Below are 23,870 nucleotides of genomic sequence, written 5' to 3'. Positions count from 1 at the left end.
GTCAGACTTTATTTTTTTTTTAATTTTATTTTTTATTTAATTTTATTTTTTTTAATATGAAATCTGTTGTCAGATTGGTTTCCATACAAGAGTCAGACTTTAAAAAACAGAGGTTTCTAAGAACAGTTCAGGTAAAGCACCGTGAGAGGTCCGAAGAAAGAAAACTATCTCCAGGTGGAAGAATGAAAAATGGCTTTGAAAAATACTGATGCCTGATTGCCACCCTTTCCCTCAGAGATTCTAATTTTCTGGGGGTGTGGCCTAGGCGTCAGGATTTTTAAAAAATCTCCCAAGTGGTTCTAATTAGGACAGATAAGGTTGAGAACCACTTGCCTAGAGGAACTTCCATTTGGACATTTGGATCCGGCCTTCCCAAGAGAGGCGGGATGCAATGGACAAAGAGAGAGAGAGGGAGAGAGAGATGGAAAGCAAATGCTGGGGCGATGCCTTCGTCTAAAGGGCACGGGGCCAAGAGGGTCAGCAAAGTAGCAAAGAATGGTCTGATGGTACAAGACAGAACAAACAGGAGCCCCAGAAGGGAGGAGGAAGCTTCGAGCCAGAAGGGTGGTTCCAGGGAGGGGTGGGAAGCAAGCGTTAAATAAATGTCATAAACCCGCGGCCACCCCAATACCCGTCATCTACTTTTGACACTCAGCCCTCAGGCTGTAGAATCTGGAGTACATGGATGTTAGAGGAAGTCGCCTCCTCCACCCTTCCCCACTCCCACCCCTCCAGCAGCCCTCACCTCACCCCTGGTTTCACTTCCAGCTGTTCAGGCCGCAGCAGGCAGCTGCTTTAGTAAGGAAGGACAGGCATGGGGCCCGGGCCCCGGCGAGGAGGCCCACACTCTTCTATCAACATAGCAATTAATCACGTCCTGAGCTCGGAGAGTCTGCCAGGGTTTCTGTCTTTGGGGAGAGGCCGCCTCCACCCAGCATGTGAGGTCCATGTGACCGCTTTCCTTAGCAAGAGCTTTCTAGAGTCCCCATGAGTCAAGCTGGTCCTAACTCTCTCTTGCTTTTCCCAGTCAAAAATGTCGAAATCGGACTGGGGGAAAGAACACACTACTCAGAGGCTCCCTGGCTTCTCCTTCATCAATAAAACTTTTCTCCGTGCCGCAAACTGGCCAATCGCCTCTCCACCTCTACCCCCCCAGCTCCCGTACATACGCCACGCTGTGAAGATGCCAGCTGGGTGCGTAGAGCAGCCTTGTCCCCGCCGATCTTCATCTTGCATTGGCATGCCATCATCTGTCTCAACAAGGAATATTTGTGGAGCCCTCACAAAGGAGCTCGGGAGGGAGGCGCTAGGATGTTGCCAAGAGAAATACGTAAGCCAGAACTAGGGTAGAGAGGAGCCACACAGCTGAGCTGGAGGGCAGGAAGAGGGAGGTGCCATAAGCTCATTCAATGGGTAGGCTCCTTGGACGGCCACAAGAACAGGTCTCGATCCAATGGGACAATCCTTGTCCAATGGGACAAGGGTCTGCTCAGTCCCTAAGGACAACACAGTGAAATGGTTGTCAAACAAGCACAGCAAGAGCAGTCAAGGGCGACAATGGTAGTTATTAGGGACTGAATGATGCCCCCCCCCCTACAATTCACATTGAAGTTATAACCCCCAGTGCCTCTGAAAGTGGCTTTACAGAAGTAAGTGAGCTAAAATGAGGTCGGTAAGGGTGAGTCCTGATCCAATAAGGCTGGTGTCTTTACAAGGGGAGTTCTAGGACACAGACAACAGCCAGAGTGAGGCATGACTGAGTGAGACACGGGGAGCACGTCAGCATGCTGAGGAAGGGGCCTCAGGAAAAACCAACACTGCTGATACAGTCATCTTGGACTTTTAGCCTCTGGAACTGTGGGAAAATAAATTTCTGTTGTCTAAGCCACCCGTCCGTCATACTTTGTTATGGTGGCCGGAGCGGACCAACACGGGAGCATTAAAACAAGGTAGCAACAACTGGCCCAGTTAAGAATCTTACAACAAAATTACTGTCATTTAGATTTCTTTTCTTTTTTTTAATGTTTTTTAAAGTTTATTTTTGAGAGGGACAGAGAGCAAGCGCGGGAGGGGCAGAGAGAGAGGGAGACACAGAATCGGAAGCCGGCTCCAGGCTCCGAGCTGTCAGCACAGAGCCCGACGCAGGGCTCGAACTCACGTACCACGAGATCACGACCTGAGCCCAAGTCCAACACTCAGCCGACTGAGCCACCCAGGCGCCCCACTGTCATTTACATTTCTCAACTATTTTGGCCACCAGGAAGGCACAGCTAATGGTATCTTCTTGACCAGCATTTGCCTGAGAGCTACTGCCCTGTGATTTATCTTTTCGACCAGGTCTGCTCTAAATCTCTTTGGTCTTTGTGCCTTTTATTCTGAAATGTTGCTGGTCTAAGTTTGTTAGCTGGCTTCCGCTTTTTTTTTGTTGCTAGCTAACAAATTTACCACCTGGGAAGGCTGAATTACGTTTTTTATAACTAGGGCAATTTAAGAAACCATAGCTAAAGGAAATTTCGTTTTTATATTCATGTGTCTTCGCAAGATTCACAAAAATCTTGAAATTATGGAAACTTAGCCTTTCTAAGTCATTAAGTTCATTTCTTTGCCTTTAAGCCAGAACTGTCTTCAACTGTCTCAGGAAATGAGAATTTCTTCTATTTAAGAAATAACTCCAGAGAGGGAGATTCCACAAGTTTTTCTGAACAAGGCATTACAACTCTCATTGGATGAGTCGTCATCCAACGCCCAGCCCAGCTCTGTGCCTGACTTGAACGGGCTGGACCTTTCTTAGGTCTTGCCTTCCAAATGAGGCAAGGTTTACAGTGGGAGACTATTCCAGAATAAAACAGCAAATGGGGACTAACTGTGGTGAGTATTTTCTATAATTGCGGTGATGAGAGTAGTGGTGTTTGGGGGCAGGTAGAAGAAACCTTTGCTAAAATCTAGCTGCAGAATGTGCAATATACTGTTTCAAGCATCATTCGGGTGCAGTCAGCTTCAGTAAAACACTGAGATAAGAGAATGAGATAGAAGACATAGGAGAAATGGAGAATATAAGCTAGCAACAAGTGGAGGAAAACGAGAGAAGAAACCAAGAACACTGGCGGGGGGTTGGAAGAAGAATTCTAAGAACGCTCAGCCAGTGTTGTGTGCTGATGATAACTGGCTTCGAGAAACAGCAGGATGGGGGTGGGGAGATGACCCTACAGGTGGGATGGGGGGCCCGAGAGACCAGGGTTTAACTCTTCCCAGTTAGACCCATGTTCTGGTCATTTATTCATGCCACCAACATTCACAGAGTGTAGGTGCCACAACCTGTATTAGATACAGTACAGGCCAGGGCAGGCCCTGTGCTAATGTGTCTTTATTAGGACGAAGAAGAGAGGAGAAGCAGGAGGAGGCATCTTTCCTGTACATTTACTCTTTTATGTTATGTAGGTCAGGTTCCCTGGGAAAGGATCAGATGCTTAGATCTGCCTGCAGAGTGTTCATTGAGGGGTACCCCCCGGAACAACTGTGAGCGGGAGGGAAGAGGGGGGACAGCAGGTCTGAGCGGCAGGAAAAGAGGAAAAGCAATGCATTGGCATGAAATCGTCTGGTCCCCAAAGGAACTCTGGATCCGAGCTGACTCTTCGGTGTGGTCCCAGAGCCCGGCCTTCGCACCACAAATCAGCCAGTCACTGGATGCAGCAACTCCAGGGAGGGCCCTAAGTCTTGTCTAGGCAGCTCCCTTCGGCTAAAGGGCAATCCTAGGACAGGACCCTAGCTGTGAGTCATCACCAGCCAACACTCTTCCCGGGAACTGGGGAACGGGTACCTCGATGCTAGGGAGATGGGGGGGGATCCTGGGGGCCACACCACAGTATCCACTACCTATGAGGACACTGAGGCTCAGGGAAGTTAGGTAACCCACACAAGATCACACAGCCCGTGAACGACAGAGCCAGCACTCACACCCAGGTCACCCGTCCTCTATCTATACTGTGTGTAAAGAACCCACCAAAATGTCATGGCTGCTCAGTAAGCTACAGCTATTCTGTTTTGGGTGCTGGTGGTGACAGGTTCCTGCCATCGGTTCTCCTCCTTTCAGCCGCCTGAGCGCTAACAACGGGGGCCTTAAGCATTTTTGGGAAAGGACAGTTCAGTGTATTTCTGACTCTGTTGCGCATCAGAGATCCAAGGATTGATATATTGACCTGATGATGGAAATCCAAGGTTGGCCCTGAGTATCGAAGTGGGGGCCGGAACGTAAATGGGTCCCTGTCTTCCCAGTGTTCGGGAGCTGCTTTGGAGTTTGGACCCATGGAGGCTCCTCAAGGATCTCTCTTCCGCTGGCCCTGCTTTACCGTCCCTGAGGACCTCTGTGATGAGGTTGCTCTTGTCATGGTGACAGCTTGAAGAGAATGAGGTCGGAGCTGCCTGAGGCTTGGGCAACTTTATGACAAATGGAGGGAAAGGTCATGTCTCGGTTGGTGAAGTGGGGAGGGCCCCACCCAGAATCTCCCCTGGAGATCCCAGTTATGTGGCACCACCTCCAACAGGGCTTCAGAAGGAACCTTACTTTTAAAAAGAGGAACTCCCATTTGACTACCACATTTTCTCCCAATAATAGATTTTGGTGGCTATGCTTATGGGATAGATTAAAATTGCCATGATCTGAAGAGGGAGGATTTATTTGTGTCCTCCTTCTATATGAAATGGCTGAACAGAAAATTAACTAATTCAAATAAAATATTGACAATATTTACTAAAAAAAAAAAAAATAAAAAAAAATAAAAAGAGGAAAACCCAGCAAGCCGTTCAGTCAACAAGCTAAATCGAAGCTAAAAGTCCCCTCCGTCCCCCACCTCCTAGCTTATATTCCTTGAGGTCAGAGACAGTCCCTGGATGGAAATGGAGTGGACTACGGAGGCGGGGACACAAAATTTGTGGAGGTCCCGGGCGCTGGAAGCCAGAGCCAACATGGGGACCATGAGGATGTCCATAGCACTGCCTTGTCTCCGCTCCCAGCTTCAGGGGTTTCCCCATTCATCATATGCTCCCTGCTTGAGCCTGCAAAGTCTACTCCCAGGACGGCCCCAGATCCCGAGGGCTGCACCTGCACAGGTCTAGCGGGGGCTCCGCGGTGGCCATCCTTTGGCTGGGAAGCTGGAGCGTGTCACCCACAGAGGGAGATACCAGAGCAGTGAGGCAGGTGGGCGACCCTTGCCCGGAGCCGGGAGCCACCAACCATGGTGCTGTGAGGGGACCGATGTCCCACTAAACCGCCTTTCCCTCTGCACGACCTCTATTCAAAGAAGGGATGACTAGAAGCTCATCCCCACCCTCCTACCTTCTCTTTTCATCATCCAGCGCATACAGCATTCTGAGTGCTTCTGGCACGCCAGGCCACGCACCCCTCATGGTCACTCTGTGATGATGCACTGCTTTTCTTTCTATTTGGCAGCTTTGGGAACCCAAAACACAAAGAAATACCTAGCCCAGTGTCACGGAGCCTGGAGGTGGGGAGGCTGAGGTACCATCCCAGAGACTCATGACCCTAGAGCTCATGCTTATAACCACCAGGCTACACAGCCTCTCCCTCCCCACAGAGAATCGGCTGCCCCTTCCCTGGGGAGGGTGGACTCCCTCATTAGGCAAAACCTCCCAACTGCCCCCTCCTTCCTTTACTCTCCTTAAGCACCAGGCAGGAATAGGTCACTGTGCCCAACTCTCAGTGACACCCATCCCACCCCAGCCCCCCACCCCCGCCACCAAGCCTGTGTGTCTTCCCTTTGAACGCCCTGGGATGCTTCAAGAGGAAATGGGACGCTCAGAATGTTGACCCGCACCAAAGTGGATTGTGCTCTTGAAAGGAGGCATAACTGACACTCAGCCAAGTAAAAATTGAGGCTGTTTCAAGGGAGGGGGTGTAATTTTCCTGGAGAGCAGGCTGGGGTACTGACTTCCACAGGCTTACATAAAATAAACTGAAGAGTGTTAGAGCAGTTTACGAGACTTCTATGACTTTATAAACACAGCCATTAGCTAGTCACTAATTAATCCTTAGTTAACACCAATTAATCATTAAGAGACGCAACCCTTCATCAGCCCATGAGGCCTTAAAAGCAGAGCAATGTTCAGGCCCAGTATCTCACCTTGGGTAACATATGTGAAATCTATTCTTTAAATCGATCCGCTGACACACAGCCAACCACAGTCAACCCATCGTCGCCAACTGAGAAACTCTGCATCAAGTCACACTTTCAGTGACACCTAACAGAGCCCGGAAAGGAAACAGCTGCAGGTGAGCCCCTCTCTGCTCATTTCAAAGGCCAGAAGATGTCAGAAGAGATAATATTGCACAGGGAGGCAGAAAACACTGAAGGTCAAGTGCGGTCAACGTTCCAATTCGCTCAGTTTTTATACGGGGGTTACGCCATGCCAGCCATTGTAGCAAATCCAATGTAGAACCAGAATGTCAGGAGACAAAGCTCCTGGTTTAGAGGATTTATGATTTTATCGGAATGTTAACACTCACATGTGGGTGGAAATAAGAAAATCATACTATACCTAAATAAGCAGGGGCTGAGAGATGTCATAAAAACTCAGGGAAAGGGGAGCCTGGGTGGCTCAGTCAGTTAAGCTTCTGACTCTTCAGTTAGGCTCAGGTCATAACCTCATGGTTCGTGAGTTCAAGCCCCACATCAGGCTCTGCACCGATGGCACGGAGCCTGCTTGGGATTCTCTCTCTCTCCCTCTACCTCTGCCCCTCCCCTGCTCACACACACATACACACACACACACACACACACACACACACTCTCTCTCTCTCTCTCTCTCTCAAAATAGATAAAACAAACATTAAAAAGAGTTTAAAAAAAACCTCAGAAATAAAAAAACAAATGTGGGCTGGAGTTGGTCAGCAGAGATTTTAAGGAAAACATGGGATATCAGGGGTCTATGAAAACAGCAAAATGGTGGAGGGGCAGGTAGGCCTTTCATTCAAGGATGGTGTAAATACAGGCAGAACAGTGACGGCAAGAAGCGTAGGGACCAATGCTGGAAAAGACACAGGCCTTCCTGGAGAAGAGACCAGCTTTTCTGGGGAGAGGGGGGCCTGAAGGCTGGGTAGGCAGGTGAGCTCACACGTCAGGAATTTGCAATTGGTTCCATAAGGTAGGAGGGAGCCACTGTGGTTTCTTCAGTAGCAGACCCCATTTCTCAAGCAGGCTCATGATGTTTATAACAAAACTAAACCAAAAACAGTGCTTTGGGAAGATTAATCTGGAATCTGAGCGGTAGATAGATGAATTGCTAATGAGAGGGCAATGAAGAGATAATCTCGTCACCCAGGTACAAATTAATAAGAGCCTGTAATAAGAGGGATATTAAGATTGGGGAAGAAGGAAGGAGCCTAACAACAGGAAAAAGATAGGATTTGGTGGCTGATTAGTCAGGGAAGCGGAAAGGGGATTAATACTAGGAAATGATAGTGTCTTTGACAAGATAAGTGGCTTTTTTCCATACTTGGAAATATGACAGCTCTGGGGCACGGAACTGAGTGAAAACGAAGAAGTCAGGGAGCTGGTTTGTGGGAGTAGGTGATAAGTCTGTTCTCAGCCATGCTTAGTGTGAGGTTCCATACTGGGCTTGGGTTAGATTCCACTATCCACCCCGACTACAGACACCCTTGTCTTTTAGTTGACCATTTCTAAGATAAAGCCAATGGATGCACAGAGCAGAGGTTTTTACTGAATTATTCTAGCTTCACAAAAGCATTTCTTTGTTGTTTTCCATTTATGTGTCTATTTCATAAAATCCTATGACTCAAACAAGCAGTCATCTTGATAATTTCCAGGGACCCTGGAGCTACGGGGGCTTGGGTCTTCCAGGCCAAAATCAAAAGCCAGCAAATGGCCAGGGAGGGGGAAGCAGAACATCCAGGCGTCTTTGCTTCGAACCTTCTGAATTTCCTCCCCTTACAGCGTAACGCGTTCTGACCACGCGTAACCTCTGCTTAGGATCGTGATTCCAAAGGACTGGAATATTTTTGCCCACTCTCTGAAATCAGAGGTTTTCACCACACCCTACATTTTAGTTAAAAATCTCAAACATCCATTAGCATCCCCAAAGGATGTGCTATTTTTAGCTTTTAAGTCTGAAAATATTTTTACATATTTCCAACACATTGTTTTTAATCGAGTTTTCTCCCATTCATTTTTGCTTCATTCATCAGAATGTGGTCAGCTGGGCTAGAGAGACGAGAAGGAATCAAGTCATTGGATTGGTTTGTAAATGGTTGAAAATGTGTATTTGCCATTTGGTTGGGTGATTTATCCTTTAAGATGGAGCCTGAGCCTATAAAAAATTGAAGTGGGATCTGAACATGGCAAAACGTGTTTGCTTTTCTTAGATAAATCTGTTAGTCTGCGCTGGGAAATGGCATCGTTCCCCCCATTGGAAATTATGCTTCCCACACAACATCCGCCACTCTGCCTTCCCTCACAGATTTCCCCAAGCAAAGTTCAAAATCCTGCCTGTGTTTGTAGTCAGTCCCCTGGTGAAGCCATTCATTTAGTCTTTCCATTTGGGCTCTCTGAGAAGAGCTCCACGACAGGATCCTTTTCGAAAGAGCACTGGGCAACTAGTTCAACACGTAGCTACAGGTACCTTCTGAATTGGGTCTCTCAGAGCAAATTGTCAAGGAAAAAGCCAAAATTTCCAGACAACGAAGAAGGAAGGCAAAGAATGGGATCTGGCATCCGATAAAATTCAGAGGTGATAGGTGCAAAAACACTGATACTCTAGACAAACAGATCGCTTCCTGGTATGGTCATACCGACTTACCAGATTTAGGAAGGTCAAGTATTTCCACTGTCCACCATTTAGAAAGATTTTGGATTTCCGCTGGTCCCCTCCTTGCTTCGAGATGTAGTAATTGAGAAAAAGATACCAGCTCCAAACAAGGAAGTGGTAAATGCATGTGCAAGTTCTCCTCATGGCTAGCTCTGACCTCGGAGCCATGAATGTCTCAGGGAGCTCTCTTCGGCGTCCTTCTCCTCCTGTGGATCATAGGTGGAGTCCCGGGGCAGGCCAGAGAGCTGTAAAATACACCCCTCAGGGATTGAGAGTTCCAACAAGGCTGAATTTTGCTTCTCTCGTAGGCTCCCTCCCTGATAAACCTGGGAGACAGGATTATTCCTGGCTTTGAGATGCTTTCCTTTAGATAACAAGTAATCCTCAGATTTGCATAAATACTTAGGCAGGGAGGAAGGCCAGAACTGCCCTTTGCACTGTTTGGCTGGGGTGGGGATTGAATAACCTTATTGTGAAACGCCAATAAACTAATAAATACTGTCCTGGCCACAGTATTTCTCTCTTTTCTCTTTTTCTCTTTTCTTTCCTTTTCATTTGGACAGAACAAGAAAGCTGGGACAATACTTCTTGCTAGATGAGGATCAGGTCGATGTACCAGAAGGGAGACATTACGGGCATGTTTATGCCACCGAGGGAGAGGGAGAGGGAGAGGGAGAGGGAGGTAAGGAGAATGGGAAAGGATGTTGTAATCTTGTTCCCGGGGTCTCCAGGGCCCTATGAAACCTGCAACAAACTTTGCTCTCCGGGGAACGGCTCCAAGATTGTTGTTTTTTTTTTTTAAGTTTTATATCTAAGCCCAAGAGAATCAAAGGTTAGCCAGGGCTCCCCCAGATATTTATTTGCATGGGTATTTCTGAGCCCTGAGAGGGAAGAAGCATGGCGTGAGGTCGGTGGCCAAAGAAGCACAGGAAGAGGTATGTAGTCATGACCCCAACATACCTGAGTTTAGACACTGCTGGGAGACAGTGAGGGTCTCTGCATTGCCTTAGAGAGGACGAGCATGTGCTCGGGCCGGGCAGCAGAACCGGGCCCTGCTCAGGTTCAACAGAAGGACCCTGAGAGAGCGCCAGAAGTGTCATACCTTGTGACGTCACCAGCTTGTTTCCCCGGGCAACTGACTCAGAGGGTTCTGCGCAAATCCCCAAGGGAAGGGCTCCCAGTGCCAGTATGTAAGTCTGGAGTTGATGCTGTTGCATGATTTAACCAGGGCTTGCGAGTACTGGGAGAAGGAACCATAGGCTGCACGTGGTCTGCAAAAGAAAAACAGACCCACCTCCTAAGAGTCATCAGGCCCCAGACATCAGGAAGCGTGGTAGATGGTGGCCCAGGGTGGGGAGAGCAAACCCGAGCCAGCAATGGAGGGTCTTCCTCGGAACTGTTGCCAGGGGAGAGGGTGATCTGGCAAATGGTGACATAAAACTCTAGACACAACTCCATCCATGGCCTGGGTTAAAATTGCAAATGACAGGGGCGCCTGGGTGCCTCGGTCGGTTGAGCGTCCACCCTCGGCTCAGATCGTGATCTTGCAGTTCGTGAGTTCGAGCCCCCCGCCCGGCTCACTGCTGTCAGCACAGAGCCTGCTGCAGATCCCCTGTCCCCTTCTCTCTCTGCCCCTCACCTGCTCATGCTTTCTCTCATCCTCAAAAAATTAAATGAATAAAATAATGGCAAATTACAAAAGCAGCTAATGCTTTGCCAATACTTACCGTGACAGGCCTTGTTCTGAGTGCTTCACACCTTAGCTCGTTTAACACTCTAAACACCGCTATGAAGTAAGTACCACGATGAACCTCACTATTAGGAACTCCATTCTCAGATGAGGAAATGGAAGCCAGGCTGCTAAAAGGATGCTCGAAAAGTAGCAAGAGACAGAGCTATAGTCTGCACTCTAACCAGCGAGCCTGACCACAAAGCAACAATGTTTGCTCTGCAGAACCTATGACTTCCTTTGCAAACGTTTCTCCACTCCCCGCTAACCCCTCTTATTCCTCTATCTCTCCCATGGGAAAGTTCTCTCAGGAAAGGACAGGTCCGTTTTGAAACTTGGCGCACATATAAGCTATTGTGCTATGTCTCCTGGGGTGTTTTCACGGTACCTGCCATTATGGATTTAGGGGTTTTATCCCCTTACACAAAAATATCAAGCAAAAATCTGCAGATGTGTAAGGATTTGGGGAAAAAGTGAGAAAAGAGAGGAAGAGAAACATGCAAATGTCTGGGATGCATACACCCAACCTGGGGGTACCTTTTAACACCAGGATTTTTTTTCTTTCCTGCATTAACCTCAATGCCCATCGATGAAGCCTTTCATAAATATTGATACGATTATTTAAATTTGTAAGTTGCTCAATGTTTGACATTGGAATCCAATCGTTAGCTTTTTAATGAATGGATAAGATGATATATGAGGATTTGTGTATAGAAAATATATAATTTTTGGGGGCGCCTGGGTGGCTCAGTTGGTTGAGTGTCCGACTTCGGATCAGGTCATGATCTCTCGGTCTGTGAGTTCGAGCCCCGCATCAGGCTCTGTGCTGACAACTCAGAGCCTGGAGCTGCTTCGGATTCTGTGTCTCCCTCTCTCTCTGGCCCTCGCCTGCTCATGCTTTGTCTCTCTCTGTCTCAAAAATAAATAAACATTAAAAAAAAAAAAGAAAATATATAATTTTTTAATTCAGCATATTTCTTATAAAAATGTTGTGAAAATGAAATTCTACCTGTGACCATGTTCACATCACAATTTGTACCTGTGGTTGAATAACCAGATACATTTTCATGAAGCACTTTGGCCATCTGTCTCCTGCTCTGAGAACAGGTAGAGCTCTGGGGAATAATGAGTGTTACTGTTTAGCTACACAATATTATAAACTAATACATACTAAATCTGCTGTTAGCCTGCCTTTCTCCGTTTTCCAAGTATCTTGAGACCTCACATCATATCCAGGCGAAGCAACAGAGAATTGTTTCCTAATTTAATAAAAAACTGACAGAAACATGCGTTTTTTTCATAGGAAGTACTAAAAACATACAATAAGCATATTTTATACTTTGAATTGAACAGATAACTTGACTACTAAAAAGAACATTCTTTGAAACTCTCTACCCTCTGGGAGTTTGGAACACCAGTCTTTGATGTCACAAATGCTTACTGAGCAACTGCTAATTGCCAAGTACTGTGGATTCCTTGGGGAAAGAGAGAGAGAGAGAGAGAGAGAGAGAGAGAGAGAAATATTGAGAGATCTAATCCCTGGCCTCATGGAATCTTTATTCTAGTAGGGGGTGTGGACATTAAAGAATAATACAATTGGGTGTTAATTTATAATTCTGGTAACTTCTGTGGAGGATAATCGCACAAGACCTGGAGTGTTCCGAGGTCAGGGAAGCTGGCCCTAGGAAGCCACACATGACCAGGGCTGCCCTCCCCACGCCTCCAACATGCTCTGACTGTTCTACCCAGTCTTTTGTGTGAGCTCCTCTATCTTTGCTCTTCCTTATGTGTTGGTGTTTCCCAGGGATCTGCTCCAGCCCTCTGTCCATCTCCTTACATACCCACCCTGGTGACACCGCCCACCGCAAATCACAGTGTTTGCCACTACTTTCCAGTTTATGACCACAAATTTTATATATGTACTCCCAGCCCTCTCCCCATCCTCACAAAGCTTCAAATAGATCTTTGAGTACATGTTGCATATTTCCTGAATGAGTCAGATGCACCTCAAACTCAAGATCTCTTAAATGAACTCACCGTCTTGCCCCAAACCTGACTTTCTGCCTTTATCCTCTGTCTTGGGGGGATGGCCCCATGGTCCACCTGGGAGTCTTCCTGGTCTCCTCTGTCTCCCTCTTTCCCCAGATCCTGACAACTTCATCTCTAAATCAAGCACAAGTCGGTCCTCTTCTTTCCATCTGTCTCTAACTGCCCCGGTTCAAGTCTTTCCAATCTCTTTCCAGGACCACGACAACCGTCTTCTACCTGGTTTTCCTGATTCTAGTCTTATCCCCAACTTGGTATTCTCTCCAGCCTCATTTTGGTTTTACCTTTGATGTTCCTCCAGCCACACCTGGCTATGTCGTGTGCCAGTGCCTTTGACTGGATACCATCCTCTAAAAAATGCAGCTCAGCACTTTCCTTCTCTAGGAATCCTTCCCTGAACATCTCCTCAAACAGGCCATATTATGGCCTTTTGCAGCAACCTGGATGGAACTGGAGAGTGTGATGCTAAGTGAAATAAGTCATATAGAGAAAGACAGATACCATATGTTTTCACTCTTATGTGGAGCCTGAGAAACTTACCAGAAGACCATGGGGGAAGGGAAGGAAAAAAAAAAAAAAAGAAAGAAAGGTTAGAGAGGGAGGGATCCAAAGAAACTCTTAAAAACTAAGAACAAACTGAAGGTTGATCGGGGGTGGGAGGGAAGGGTGAGTGGGTGATGGGCATTGAGGAGGGCACCTGTTGGGATGAGCACTGGGTGTTGTAGGGAAACCAATGTGACAATAAATTTCATACTTAAAAAAAAAACCAGGCCATATTAAATATTCCCCTCTAGTTTTCTTTAATACCCTGCATCTCTGCAAATTGCATGATGATTATTAGCGTCTTAGTCCATTCAGGATGCTATAACAAAAAAAAAAAAAATGTAGACTGAGTAGCTTACAAAAAACAACAAAAATGTATTCCCTTCAGTTCTGGAGTCTGGGAAGTGCAAGGTCAAGGCACCAGCAGATGTAGTGTCTGATGAGAGCTGCCAGGTTCATAGACGGTCATCTTCCTACAACTCCGCATGTGAGGAGGGGTGAGGGATCCCTCTGGGGACTCCTATGTAAGGGCAATAATCCCATTCATGAGCGCTCCACCCTAAGGGTCTAATTACCTCTCTAGGGTCTCACCCCCTAATACCATCACTTTGAAGGTTAAGATTTCAACACAAAAATTTTGGAGAAACAAAAGATTTACTCCATAGCAATTAGAAATGAATCTCTTTAATCGACTGTTCTCTCCCTGGGTTCAGAGGTGGTGTTTGGGGATTCTTAGAGCTCAGCATAGTGCTGGACACACAGTAAAAACTTGAGAAATATCTGTCAAATACACAAATACGCATCTACCCGGAATAGGTGTCTACTGAGCCTTACTCTAAAGCCAGCTCATTCATTAAAAACTTACTATGTTCAAAGTGCTCAGCTGCTTAGTTCTGCGGACGAGCTGGAACACTAACATGAGTAAGGTATATCCCGGGCTCTGGAGGAACTCACAGTCAAGTGGCAGAGACAGATATCTAAACAAAAAAATTATAGCATGATGTGATAAGTACTATAACAGAGGCACGCATAGCCTACTAATGGGACCTAAATTATCCTGCATATTTTCCATCATTCTAAATATACAGAAGATTGAGTTCAAGATAAATGCGTTGAGGGAATCATGGGAAAACTCCAGAAGCTATGTAGGAGAAGATAAAGATTAAAGCGATTTCACTGAACACAGTAGCTCTGGCCGCCAGCATGGATAACGGCTTTGCCCGGGAGAGATTATAACCCATTCCTAGGCCAGTCATAAAACGATGAGGTACGAAAAGCAGGGGCCCAAGCTGGGCTTGAGTCTACTGTGTGACCTTGGGCTGGCTGGCCATCAGCCGCAATGGGATGTTAGTTACCTTGAAGGTGAAATGGGACTTGGGGTACCTAGGGTGGTGATTGTCTTGTTTCCGAAAACCAGGACATTTACTGAGCCAAAGGAGGAACTGGCCAAGGGTGGCCTCTGAAGACACTGGAGGGAAGCCCCAAGCCCACACAGATATATGCTTACTCATTCCATGGAGCCAACTAGAGCTCTTCAGCGTTGGCAGGTTGGTTACAGGTAGCACAGCGGTGAGAAGGAAATCAGGCTGGCAGAGCTCAGCATTCTTGAGGTCATGGTGAAAAGGTTGAGAAGTATGGTTTCGTTTCGGCACAAGAGAGAGGCCCCTCCAACTGCAAGTGCTGAGCAAACAAAATCCTAGCGAATCCCAGTCGTGTTAAGCTGCAAGGTCAGTAGACCTTGTCTGCATTCCACTTGCCTCTTAACTTGCACCCGGCCATTTTGAGATGGCTCATTCCCTTGAAAGCTGATATGCCTCCACCCGCCTTGCAACCTCCCTTAACTTCGCCCACTCTTCAGTCAATAGTCCCATCCTTAAATTCCCATCTGAGAAGGCGACCGTTTCCTGCCGGAACCCTACCTGATGGGGCCAACCAAACTGTGAGCTCCTCCAGGGGTGTCTGGGACACCTCCGGGACCTCAGAACTATTCGTGGTTGTAAGCAAATTCCAGATGCTAACGAATATTTGTTTGCAAGGATGAATTCTAGTATTGTGGTATTCTTAATATCTACCTAGGGGGTCTTGAACCCGTGGTTCTCCTGACCGTTACCCCCCTCATCACCTAGAGCTGGTTGTGTTTTCCTAGAACCCTGCTGCCTCTGACTCAGTGTCACTTCATTGACTTCTAAAGGACTCTCCCCAGCAAAAAGAGAGTGATTCTGGAAATAAATAAATTAACAAATGTGTGTGATGTGCAGTTGCAGCCAAGGTGCAGGGGGAGCAGGCTCTTATTTTCAGTGCATTTTGCTCCCCTACGAGCCTTTGTCCATTTGCTATACATGCAGCTAAGAGCTGAGTTAGAATGAAGCATTTCACTCATTGGGTTATTTATACCCCCTCCCGGCACATTTGTTTTCTTAGAGGGCACTGCAACTACTCTGCTTTTTAAAAACTAGAACATTCGTTGGAGACCCCTTCTGAAGTCTCTTGGGTGAGAACATGTGTGAGTTTCCAGCTACCAACATCAACTCTGAAAAGCAGAAGAGTCTTATCCTTTTTTTTTTTTTTTTGGTCTAGTAGAACTTTCCTGGCCCACCACTCTACTCTGCCTGTTGCACTGGGACACTTCCTTCAGGCCCACCTTACGCTTTGGCCTCCAGGTTTGTTTTCACAGTGGAATGCAGTGTTCTGTGGTGATCTTCTCGAACTCACTCAAAGGAGAGAAGTTCTCTGTTGGCAGTTTTGAAGAGGCATTTTCAATCCAGAGGCCAAAGCAGCTTCCTGTTTACAAGCTTGAAATTGACACATTGTTTTAAAAGTTCAGGGCAGGAAAGAACCTTTTGAGGTCAGTTAATTCAACCTCTTTCATCTTTTAGATGAGAAAATTAAAGCTCAGAGAGGTGAAGGCACTTACCCCAAATCACAGAGCTATTAATAGGGGAGCAGTGACTAGAATACATGTCTCCCAATCAAGCCAGGGAGCTCTCACTGTCTTTTGAATTGCTTTGTTCTGTACCCAAGTTCTAGAATTTTCAGGTGAATTTTTCTCGCTTGAATTTGTGCGTCACTTGATTATGTGAGGTCTGATGAAGTTATTAAAGAAAAAGTATCTACTCATAAATGCCTTTTTCAGGGGTGCCTGGGTGGCTCAAGTCATGATCTCCCAGTTGTGAGACTGAGTCCCACATTGGGCTCTGTGCTGGGCATGGAACCTGCTTAGGATTCCCTCTCTCCCTCTCTCTCTGCCCCTACCCCACCTCTTCTAAATAAATAAATAAATAAATGAATGAATAAATAAATAAATAAAATCTTAAAAAAAAAAAAAGAAAAGGAAAGAAAGAAAGGAAGGAAGGAAGGAAGGAGGGAAGAAAAGAAAGAAAGAAAGAAAAAAAGAAAGAAAGAAAGAAAGAGAAAAAAATGCCTTTTTCAGACTCCATGTCAGATTTCATGTATTTTGCAAACACCATGTTAATCAGACTTAAGTTTTTTCATAAGAGAACTCAGATACTGCCAACAGATTTTTTCCTTCTAAATGAATTGGCATACTTAAGAAACATATTCAATACTGACCAATCGGCACATTCTAGTTTCAATCTTTTGGGCACACTCTAATTTCAATCTTTTGAAATTTCTCGTGTGAATTTCTGCTTTCCTGGGAAATTCACCAGAAGAGGATCAGCAGTTAAGCTCTGGTTATCTTGTTTTGGCAGTCTGTATAGAAATACGTATGAGTCATATATAGTCATATACAGAACCTGCACTTTGATTTGCTGATTTTCTATCTAATAATTATATGATTTGCTGAAAGGGGGTGTTGACATCCCTAACAATAATTATGGATTTGTGTATTACTCTTTTCAGCTCTATCAGATTTTGCCGTTAGGTATCTAATACTCTTGTTTGGGGCATACATCCTTAGGATTGCTATGTCTTCCTGGTGATTAGGAATTATCATTATGCAATGTCTTTCTTTGTTTCTAATAAGTTTCTTTGCTCATATAAGGTCTACCTTATCTGATATTAATATTGCCATTCCTTCTTTTTTAAGTTAATGTTTACGTAGTTATATTTTTTGATCCTTTTACTGACCATTTACCAATTTTGTTGAAATTAAAGTGAATTTTGTAAAGTTTTTATGTATTTAAGTAATCTCTACACTCATCACAGGGCTCCATGCAGTTCATGACCCTGAGATTAAGAGCCACACACCCCTTCAACAGAGCCAGCCAGGCGACCCTAAAGTGAATTTCTTGTAAATAACATAGATGGGTTGTGGGTGGTTTTTTGTTTTTTTTTTTTTTAATTTTAAACTCACTGTGCCAATCTCTGCTTTTTAATTGGCATATTTAGACCATTTACATTTAAGGTAGTTGTCTACCATCTAATTACTTGTTATGACTTGTTTCCTCTATTTCTTGCACCTCTGTTCCTCCTTTCCTTCCAGTGTATTGTGTATGTTTTTAGTATTCTATCTTGATTGAATTATAGCGGTTTTGAGTGTATCTATTTGGAAGTTTTCTTAATGGTTGCCCTGGGTATGGCAATATACACATGTGACTTATTAGAGTCTATTATTATTAACATTTTGCCATTTCAAATGATGTGTGGACTCCTTGCTTCCATTTTAGTTCCTATACTTCTCCCACTTTTAAATATCATAGTCTTGAACATCAGATAGTATTGTAATTTTTGTTGTACTCATTAAATATGATTTACAGAGATCGTGACAAGAGTTAGTCTACTGTATGTATCATGCTTTTGCTCTTTACATTGTTCTTTCATCCTTTCCAATGCTTCCAGTTTCCCTCCTTTATCATCATCTTTCGGTTTGAATTACCATTGGCCCTTGAACAATGCTGAGGTGAGGAATGCCAATCCCCAGCCGTCTGCATACAGCTGTCAACTCTTTAGAAACGTAACTGCTAATAACCTACTGTTGACTGGAAGCCTTACCAATAACTGCCAATTGACAAGCATTATGTATATGTTATATATTGTGCTCTTACAATAAAGCAGGCCAGAGGGAAAAATATCACTAAGAAAATCATAAGGACGAGAAAATACTTTTATAGTACCGTTCATATACTTATTGAAAACAGTCCACATATAGATAGGCTGGGCCACCGAAAGACAGCAGTGAGGGTGGGCCTGGCCCCAGCATGGTGATGTTCCTCTCCTGTTGGCCCCAGCTCAGCCGTATCAGCTGTTGGTTGGGCCCAAAGCTGGCAAGAGCAGCGTAGAGGAATAGTACGGTTGCCACTTCTGCCTACAAGTATACCATCAGCCCGTAACTGTGGCCATTTGTGAGTGCCCAAGGAGGCCTCAGAGCCAGAGCACCACATGGGGAAGGGTCCATGCCCAGCCCAGGTGGGGCCTGAAGCTCCAAGCTTGCCCAGAGCAGCTTCCACAAGCTAGTGTATGGAGAACACGGGACAGAGACATCAGGGGCTCAGGCTCCCTACCTACTGTGGTCCCTGCCCTCTGTGCCATTCCCCTGCTCAGCCTAGCCTCCCTCCTGCCAGCCCCGAGCACTTCACCCAACCACCCTGTTGGCACAGGGAAACCTGCAGCTCTGGTCCAGGGGCCCCCAGGGGCTTCCGACAGCCTTGGTCGGCCTCCCTGTGTCTCAGGAGCCAGCAGACAGGGCCTCTGCCCCAGTTGCCTTTGATCTGGTCCTGTGGAGACTCGGGTGCCCAGCTGTAAATGAACATTTTGTGGCTTCTGCTGTCAACTCTTAAAAAAAAACTCTACATAGAAGTGAACCTGGGCAGTTCAAACTGGTGTTTTCAAGGGTCAATTATATTTCCTTTCACCATTTTCTGAAGGCAAGACCGCTAGCAACAAAATTCTTTAGTTTTCCTTCATCTGAGTTTTCCTTCATCTGCGAATGCCTCTATTCCCCTTTCATTCCTGAAGACTTTGTAAGATGTAGAATTTACCATTGACAATTTTTTTGTTTTCTTCTTCGAAAAATGTGTGGGACACCTGGGTCGCTCAGTCGGTTAAGCAGCCGACTTTGGCTTAGGTCATGATCTCACGGTTTGTGGGTTCGAGCCCCACGTCAGGCTCTGCACTGACAGCTCAGAGCCTGGAGCCTGCTTCAGATTCTGTGGCTCCCTCTCTCCCTGCCCCTTTCGCAGTTGTGCACGCATGCATTCTCTCTCTCTCTCTCTCTTTCTCAAAATTAAATAAACATTTCAAAAACATTTTTAAAAAGGAGAAAAAGAAATCTATATAAAAAAAAAGAAAAATGTACAACTTCCTCTGGCCTTCATGGTTTCAGATGAGAATTTTTTTTTTTTAATGTTTTAATTATTTTTAAGACAGAGAGAGACAGAGCGTGAGTGGGGATGGGGCAGAAAGAGAGGGAGACACAGAATCTGAAGCAGGCTCCAGGCTCTGAGCTGTGCGTACAGAGCCCGATGCGGGGCTCGAACTCACAAACTATGAGATCTTGACCTGAGCCGAAGTCGGATGCTTAACCAACTGAGCCGCCCAGGCGCCCCGAGAAATATGTTTTTATTTGAATTTGTGTTCCTTATCGTTGATGTGTTGTTTCTCTCTGGTTGCTTTGATGACCTTGTCTTTAGTTTTTAGGCATTTAATTATGATATGTTGTGGCCTGGATTTCTTTGGGCCTATCAGATTTGGAGAATTGCTCAATTTCTTAAATGTGTAGATTTATGTCCTTCACCAAATTTGAGAAATTTTCAGCCATTATTCTTTTTAAATACTCGTTCATTCCAACTCGTTTTCTACTCTCCTTCTGGGACTTCGGCAATACGAATTTTGGAAAATTTTGTTATTATCCCCACAGTTCCCTGAGGCTCTGTTTATATTTTTCCAGTCCACTTTCTGTTTTTCGTATTGAGTAAATTCTATTCATTGGTCCTCAAGTTCATCGATTTGATCCTCTGTTATCTCTACCCTATTACTGAGCCCACCCTATTACTGTTTGTTTGCTTTTTTATTTCTGTTATTGTATTTTTCAGTTCCACAATGTCAACTTGGTCCTTTTTAATAACTTCTATTTCTTTGCCAATGGTTTTTATTTTTCATTTGTTTCAGGAGAATTCATAATTGTTCTTTAAGGCATTTTGATAATAACTCCTTAAAATCTTTGTCAGATAATTCCAATATCTGTTTCTCTGTTGGTGTCAGTTTATTGCCTTTTTTTCATTCAAGTCGTACTTTTCCTGGTTCTTGGTGTGGCCAGTGATTTTCATTTAATCTTAGACATTTTGATTATTATCTTAAGGACTCTGAGTCTTATTTAAATCTTTTATTTTAGCACTCAGGGCCCGGCTTGACTTTTGTAGGCGCTGGTTCCAACGATAACTTAATTTCTTGAGACTTCGTAATGCTACTTTGATGTGCTTTGTTGATCTGGTGCCACTGCAGCTCACTCCTAGTATGACAGCCAAAAATATCTCCAGACATTTCCAAAAGTCCCCTGGAAAGAGTAACATCCCCAGCTGAGGAGCACTGCTTGGCAGAAGCCAGAAGTATTCAATGTCCCCGGTGTGGGACAGGCCGTGATCCTGTGGGGAGGGGAGGATATATTCTTCCCCAGAGCCTCATGGGAGAACTTCAGGATCCCAGTCTGCGTTTGTGTGCACCCACTGCTCCAGCCTGGTATGAAGAAAAGGCTTTATTTGCCTCTTACTCCATTTGTTGAAACTTGTACTCAGGGAGGAGATTGACAATGCTTCCTGCAATGCAACAGGATTTGATTTCCTGTATAACCCAGCTCAAAGGCTAATCTAGCCGGAGACAAACAAGTGGCCTTTATTATGGAATTAGAGCTATGAAGTTTCAAGGTGAAATCCTCTTAGCACTACATGTATACGTGTGCATATTTATATCTTCTCCTTTAAGACCTGTTGCCAAAGATCGTTATCAGTTATATCCTTTTTGCTTGTTAGTTGGTTTTCTTCTTATTTCTGCATTGCTGAAATGACATTACATGACCTTTTGAGAGTTTTTGCTTTTCTGCCTGGAAACATGGGGCAGTGTTTCATAAAAGTGAGGAAAATGTTGCTGTGCTTTTAAAAATCCCCTTAACTTAAAAAAAAAACAAAAAATTGCCAGATTGTTTATTGCAGACTTGACTCATTTGGTCAAAAAGAATTGTTTTGGCTAATCGTTTACCCGGCTGCCCTCTGAATAGAAATGCCATCCTCAGAGTATGTGAAAATTACATGAAACCTCGGAGAATTCGTGTTAACCAAATGGCTGAAACTTAAGGTCAAATCTGTTGGCCTCCTTGGCATTTCTCCCTGCCAAGCAAGTCTAAATTATTACATGTTAATTATTTAGCTGGAAACGCTTCACATTATCTGGTTAGTGGAGGTTTCTCTATGGCCGCTAGGCAATTTGCACCATTCTCCACCAGAACGTTCACGGCATTTGGGGCTACTTAAAGTGAATCCAGCTTTTAGTGATGTCACAAATAAAGCACACACCAGTACAGAAGAAAATCAGCCTCTTCCTGTTTCCTTCGACAAAGGTAGATTTCTCTGAAACGTGGCCTGCTCAGGATAAGAATGTTTTATAGACTGTCAGCTCCTGGAGACAGACGTACAGCTGGTTCCCAGCTGATTGGAGGAAATGTCTCCTTCGGACTCTTGACTTTTGTTTTGTGTTGTTTTGTTTTGTTTTTCAATATATGAAATTTATTGTCGGACTCTTTACTTTGGTACCGACCCTTTGTATACTTGTCTTCAAAGAGGTCAAAACTTTTGTGCACAGGGCGCCTGGGTGGCTCAGTCGGTTGAGCGTCCGACTTTGGCTCAGGTCATGATCTCGCGGTTTGTGGGTTCGAGCCCCGCGTCGGGCTCTGTGCTGACGGCTCGGAGCCTGGAGCCTGCTTCGGATTCTGTCTCCGCCTCTCTCTGCTCCTCCCCCACTCATGCTCTGACTCTCTCTCCTTCAAAAATAAATAAACATTAAAAAAAAACTTTTGTGCACAGTATTCTACCTGCTCCCCTTCTCTGTCCACCTTCCAAGAGTCAGAGGAAATCTTGCGAAAAGCATCTGGAGAAGTCCTAATGGAAAATACATGAAGTACAGCCACCTGTCTTCAAGGCTGTCCTCAGACCAAGAAGCCTCCTTGCCAATGAACTTACTTGAGGTGCAAGAAGCTGACTTTTTCCCCCTGTTTTTGGAAACAATGATTACTTCACTGAAGGCCTAATGACATCCTCCCCCACCACAGTAGTAACGTAAAAAGAGTTTTTGTATATATATATATATATATATATATATGTATATATATATATATATTTTTTTTTTTTTTTTTTTTTTTTTTTTGGCTCTTCAGTGGCATTAGTGTGAGCATCGGTTGGCCCAGGAGCTCAGAGAGAACATGCTAGGTCTAGAAGCCCTGGGATCAAGGGCCGAGTAGAAAAATCCAGCCCTCAGTCCTGGCACTGCTCTTGGTCCGTTACCGCCTGCCAGCGGTGACGTCATTGTGGGGACGTTATCAGAAAGAGGGTGACAGAGGAAATGTCTGAAAGCTGCCGGGTGATTTCAAAGACTCTCGAATTGCTTTCTGTCATTTCGGTGAGGCTGCCAGCCTGCAGCTAAATGTTTACTTCTAAAGAAGTACGGCCTCCAAAGCAAAGCAAGGCAAACTGCCTTCATGCAATGGCCAGGAGCTCCAAAATCAGCGTGCCTTACTTCACGTCCTGGTCTCACTTCTTCCCACCTGTGTGTCTGTGAGCAAACTCGTGGAACTTTCTGTGTCTCTGTTTCTGCGGCTGTAAAGTGGAGATTATGGTGCACAAGTCATAGTGTTTCCAGTCGGGTCGAATGAAACAGTACGTGTGAAATGCGAAGGAGAGAGCCTAGAAGATGGTACGTATTCCATAAGCGTGAGGTCTCGTAGAAAGTCCTTGGACAACGTCTGTCCTCGCAGCCATCATCTGATCAGAATGCGCATCTGAAGCACAAGCACCTAAGCACCAGGAAGTGTGTTTGCAGTGGCAACTTCTGCTATGTATCTTTGCTGAATGGCATGGTATTAACAGGCTGTCTATTCCAAGCAGCCTGAGTTCTTTCCAAAACACATTGATGGGAACAATTTTCAAATGTATTTCAGAGTTGTCTTCAGGGCCACATTAGCTTTTAAACTGAAGAAAAGTTGTTACCCTTGACCTGGGGCTTTCCATTCAAACTTTAATGACCAGTAATTTCCCAACGTCCCTGCTAAGTTTGTTAGGAATTGAAAAGAGCAACTGAAATTGACCTAACATCTGATGTTTACAAATTATCACTACCTCTCTCTTGAGAGAGACAGACAGACAGACACACACACACACACACACACACAGATACACATGCAAGTTCATGTGGGCAAGGGAAGGTAGGAGGAAAAGCAAACACTCAGCCCTGAGCTGCTGTCTTTGATTTAATTAAGGGGGTGCTAAGTGACCATCAGAAAAGTCTTCTGGTAGCACAGAGAAATATGGAAACAATTCAAATATGCCTGACAGTTTACCAAATTTTGAAGCTTGAAAAAGCTGATTTTGAAAGCATAGCCCAAATCCTGTCTAGATAAAACTATTTTCTTCTCAGGAAATCGGATGGTAGGAGTGACTGTTAGTCAATGGCGAAGGGAAATGTACGTGACCCTAATGGACTACAGAGAGGCCTGCAGAGAATCTTGGGAGTTCTCTGTGTTTGTGAGGTAGAGAAACAGCCCTCAGCACCT

At 45.1% G+C, this 23,870-nt stretch overlaps 1 protein-coding gene and 1 non-coding gene across 4 annotated transcripts in view; one reads left to right on the top strand and one right to left on the bottom strand.

The window, feature by feature from the left end:
* The window catches only part of ADTRP (androgen dependent TFPI regulating protein), an 82,026-nt gene extending 72,801 nt beyond the window's left edge, over window positions 1–9,225 (bottom strand). Inside the window, exon 1 of one of the 3 annotated variants that reach the window (XM_078446640.2) lies at window positions 8,830–9,225. In XM_078446640.2, coding sequence (XP_078302766.1) covers window positions 8,830–9,006 — 177 coding nt within the window. In that variant the 5' untranslated portion in view covers window positions 9,007–9,225. The remainder of the gene's footprint in view (window positions 1–8,829) is intronic. The other 2 variants (XM_078446641.2, XM_060614796.3) reach the window with 2 other exon arrangements.
* LOC132668138 (small nucleolar RNA SNORA29) lies at window positions 4,576–4,715 on the top strand. The gene has a single exon (XR_009605496.3). It is a non-coding gene; the product is annotated as a small nucleolar RNA SNORA29 (small nucleolar RNA).
* Window positions 9,226–23,870: the final 14,645 nt, after the last annotated feature.

This window comes from Panthera onca, chromosome B2 (assembly GCF_046562875.1).
Source record: "Panthera onca isolate mPanOnc1 chromosome B2, mPanOnc1 haplotype 2, whole genome shotgun sequence".
In the NCBI taxonomy this organism is placed as follows: domain Eukaryota; kingdom Metazoa; phylum Chordata; class Mammalia; order Carnivora; family Felidae; genus Panthera; species Panthera onca.
The sequence above is the reverse complement of the archived record's forward strand: the minus strand, read 5'-3'. Positions and strand labels throughout refer to the sequence as shown.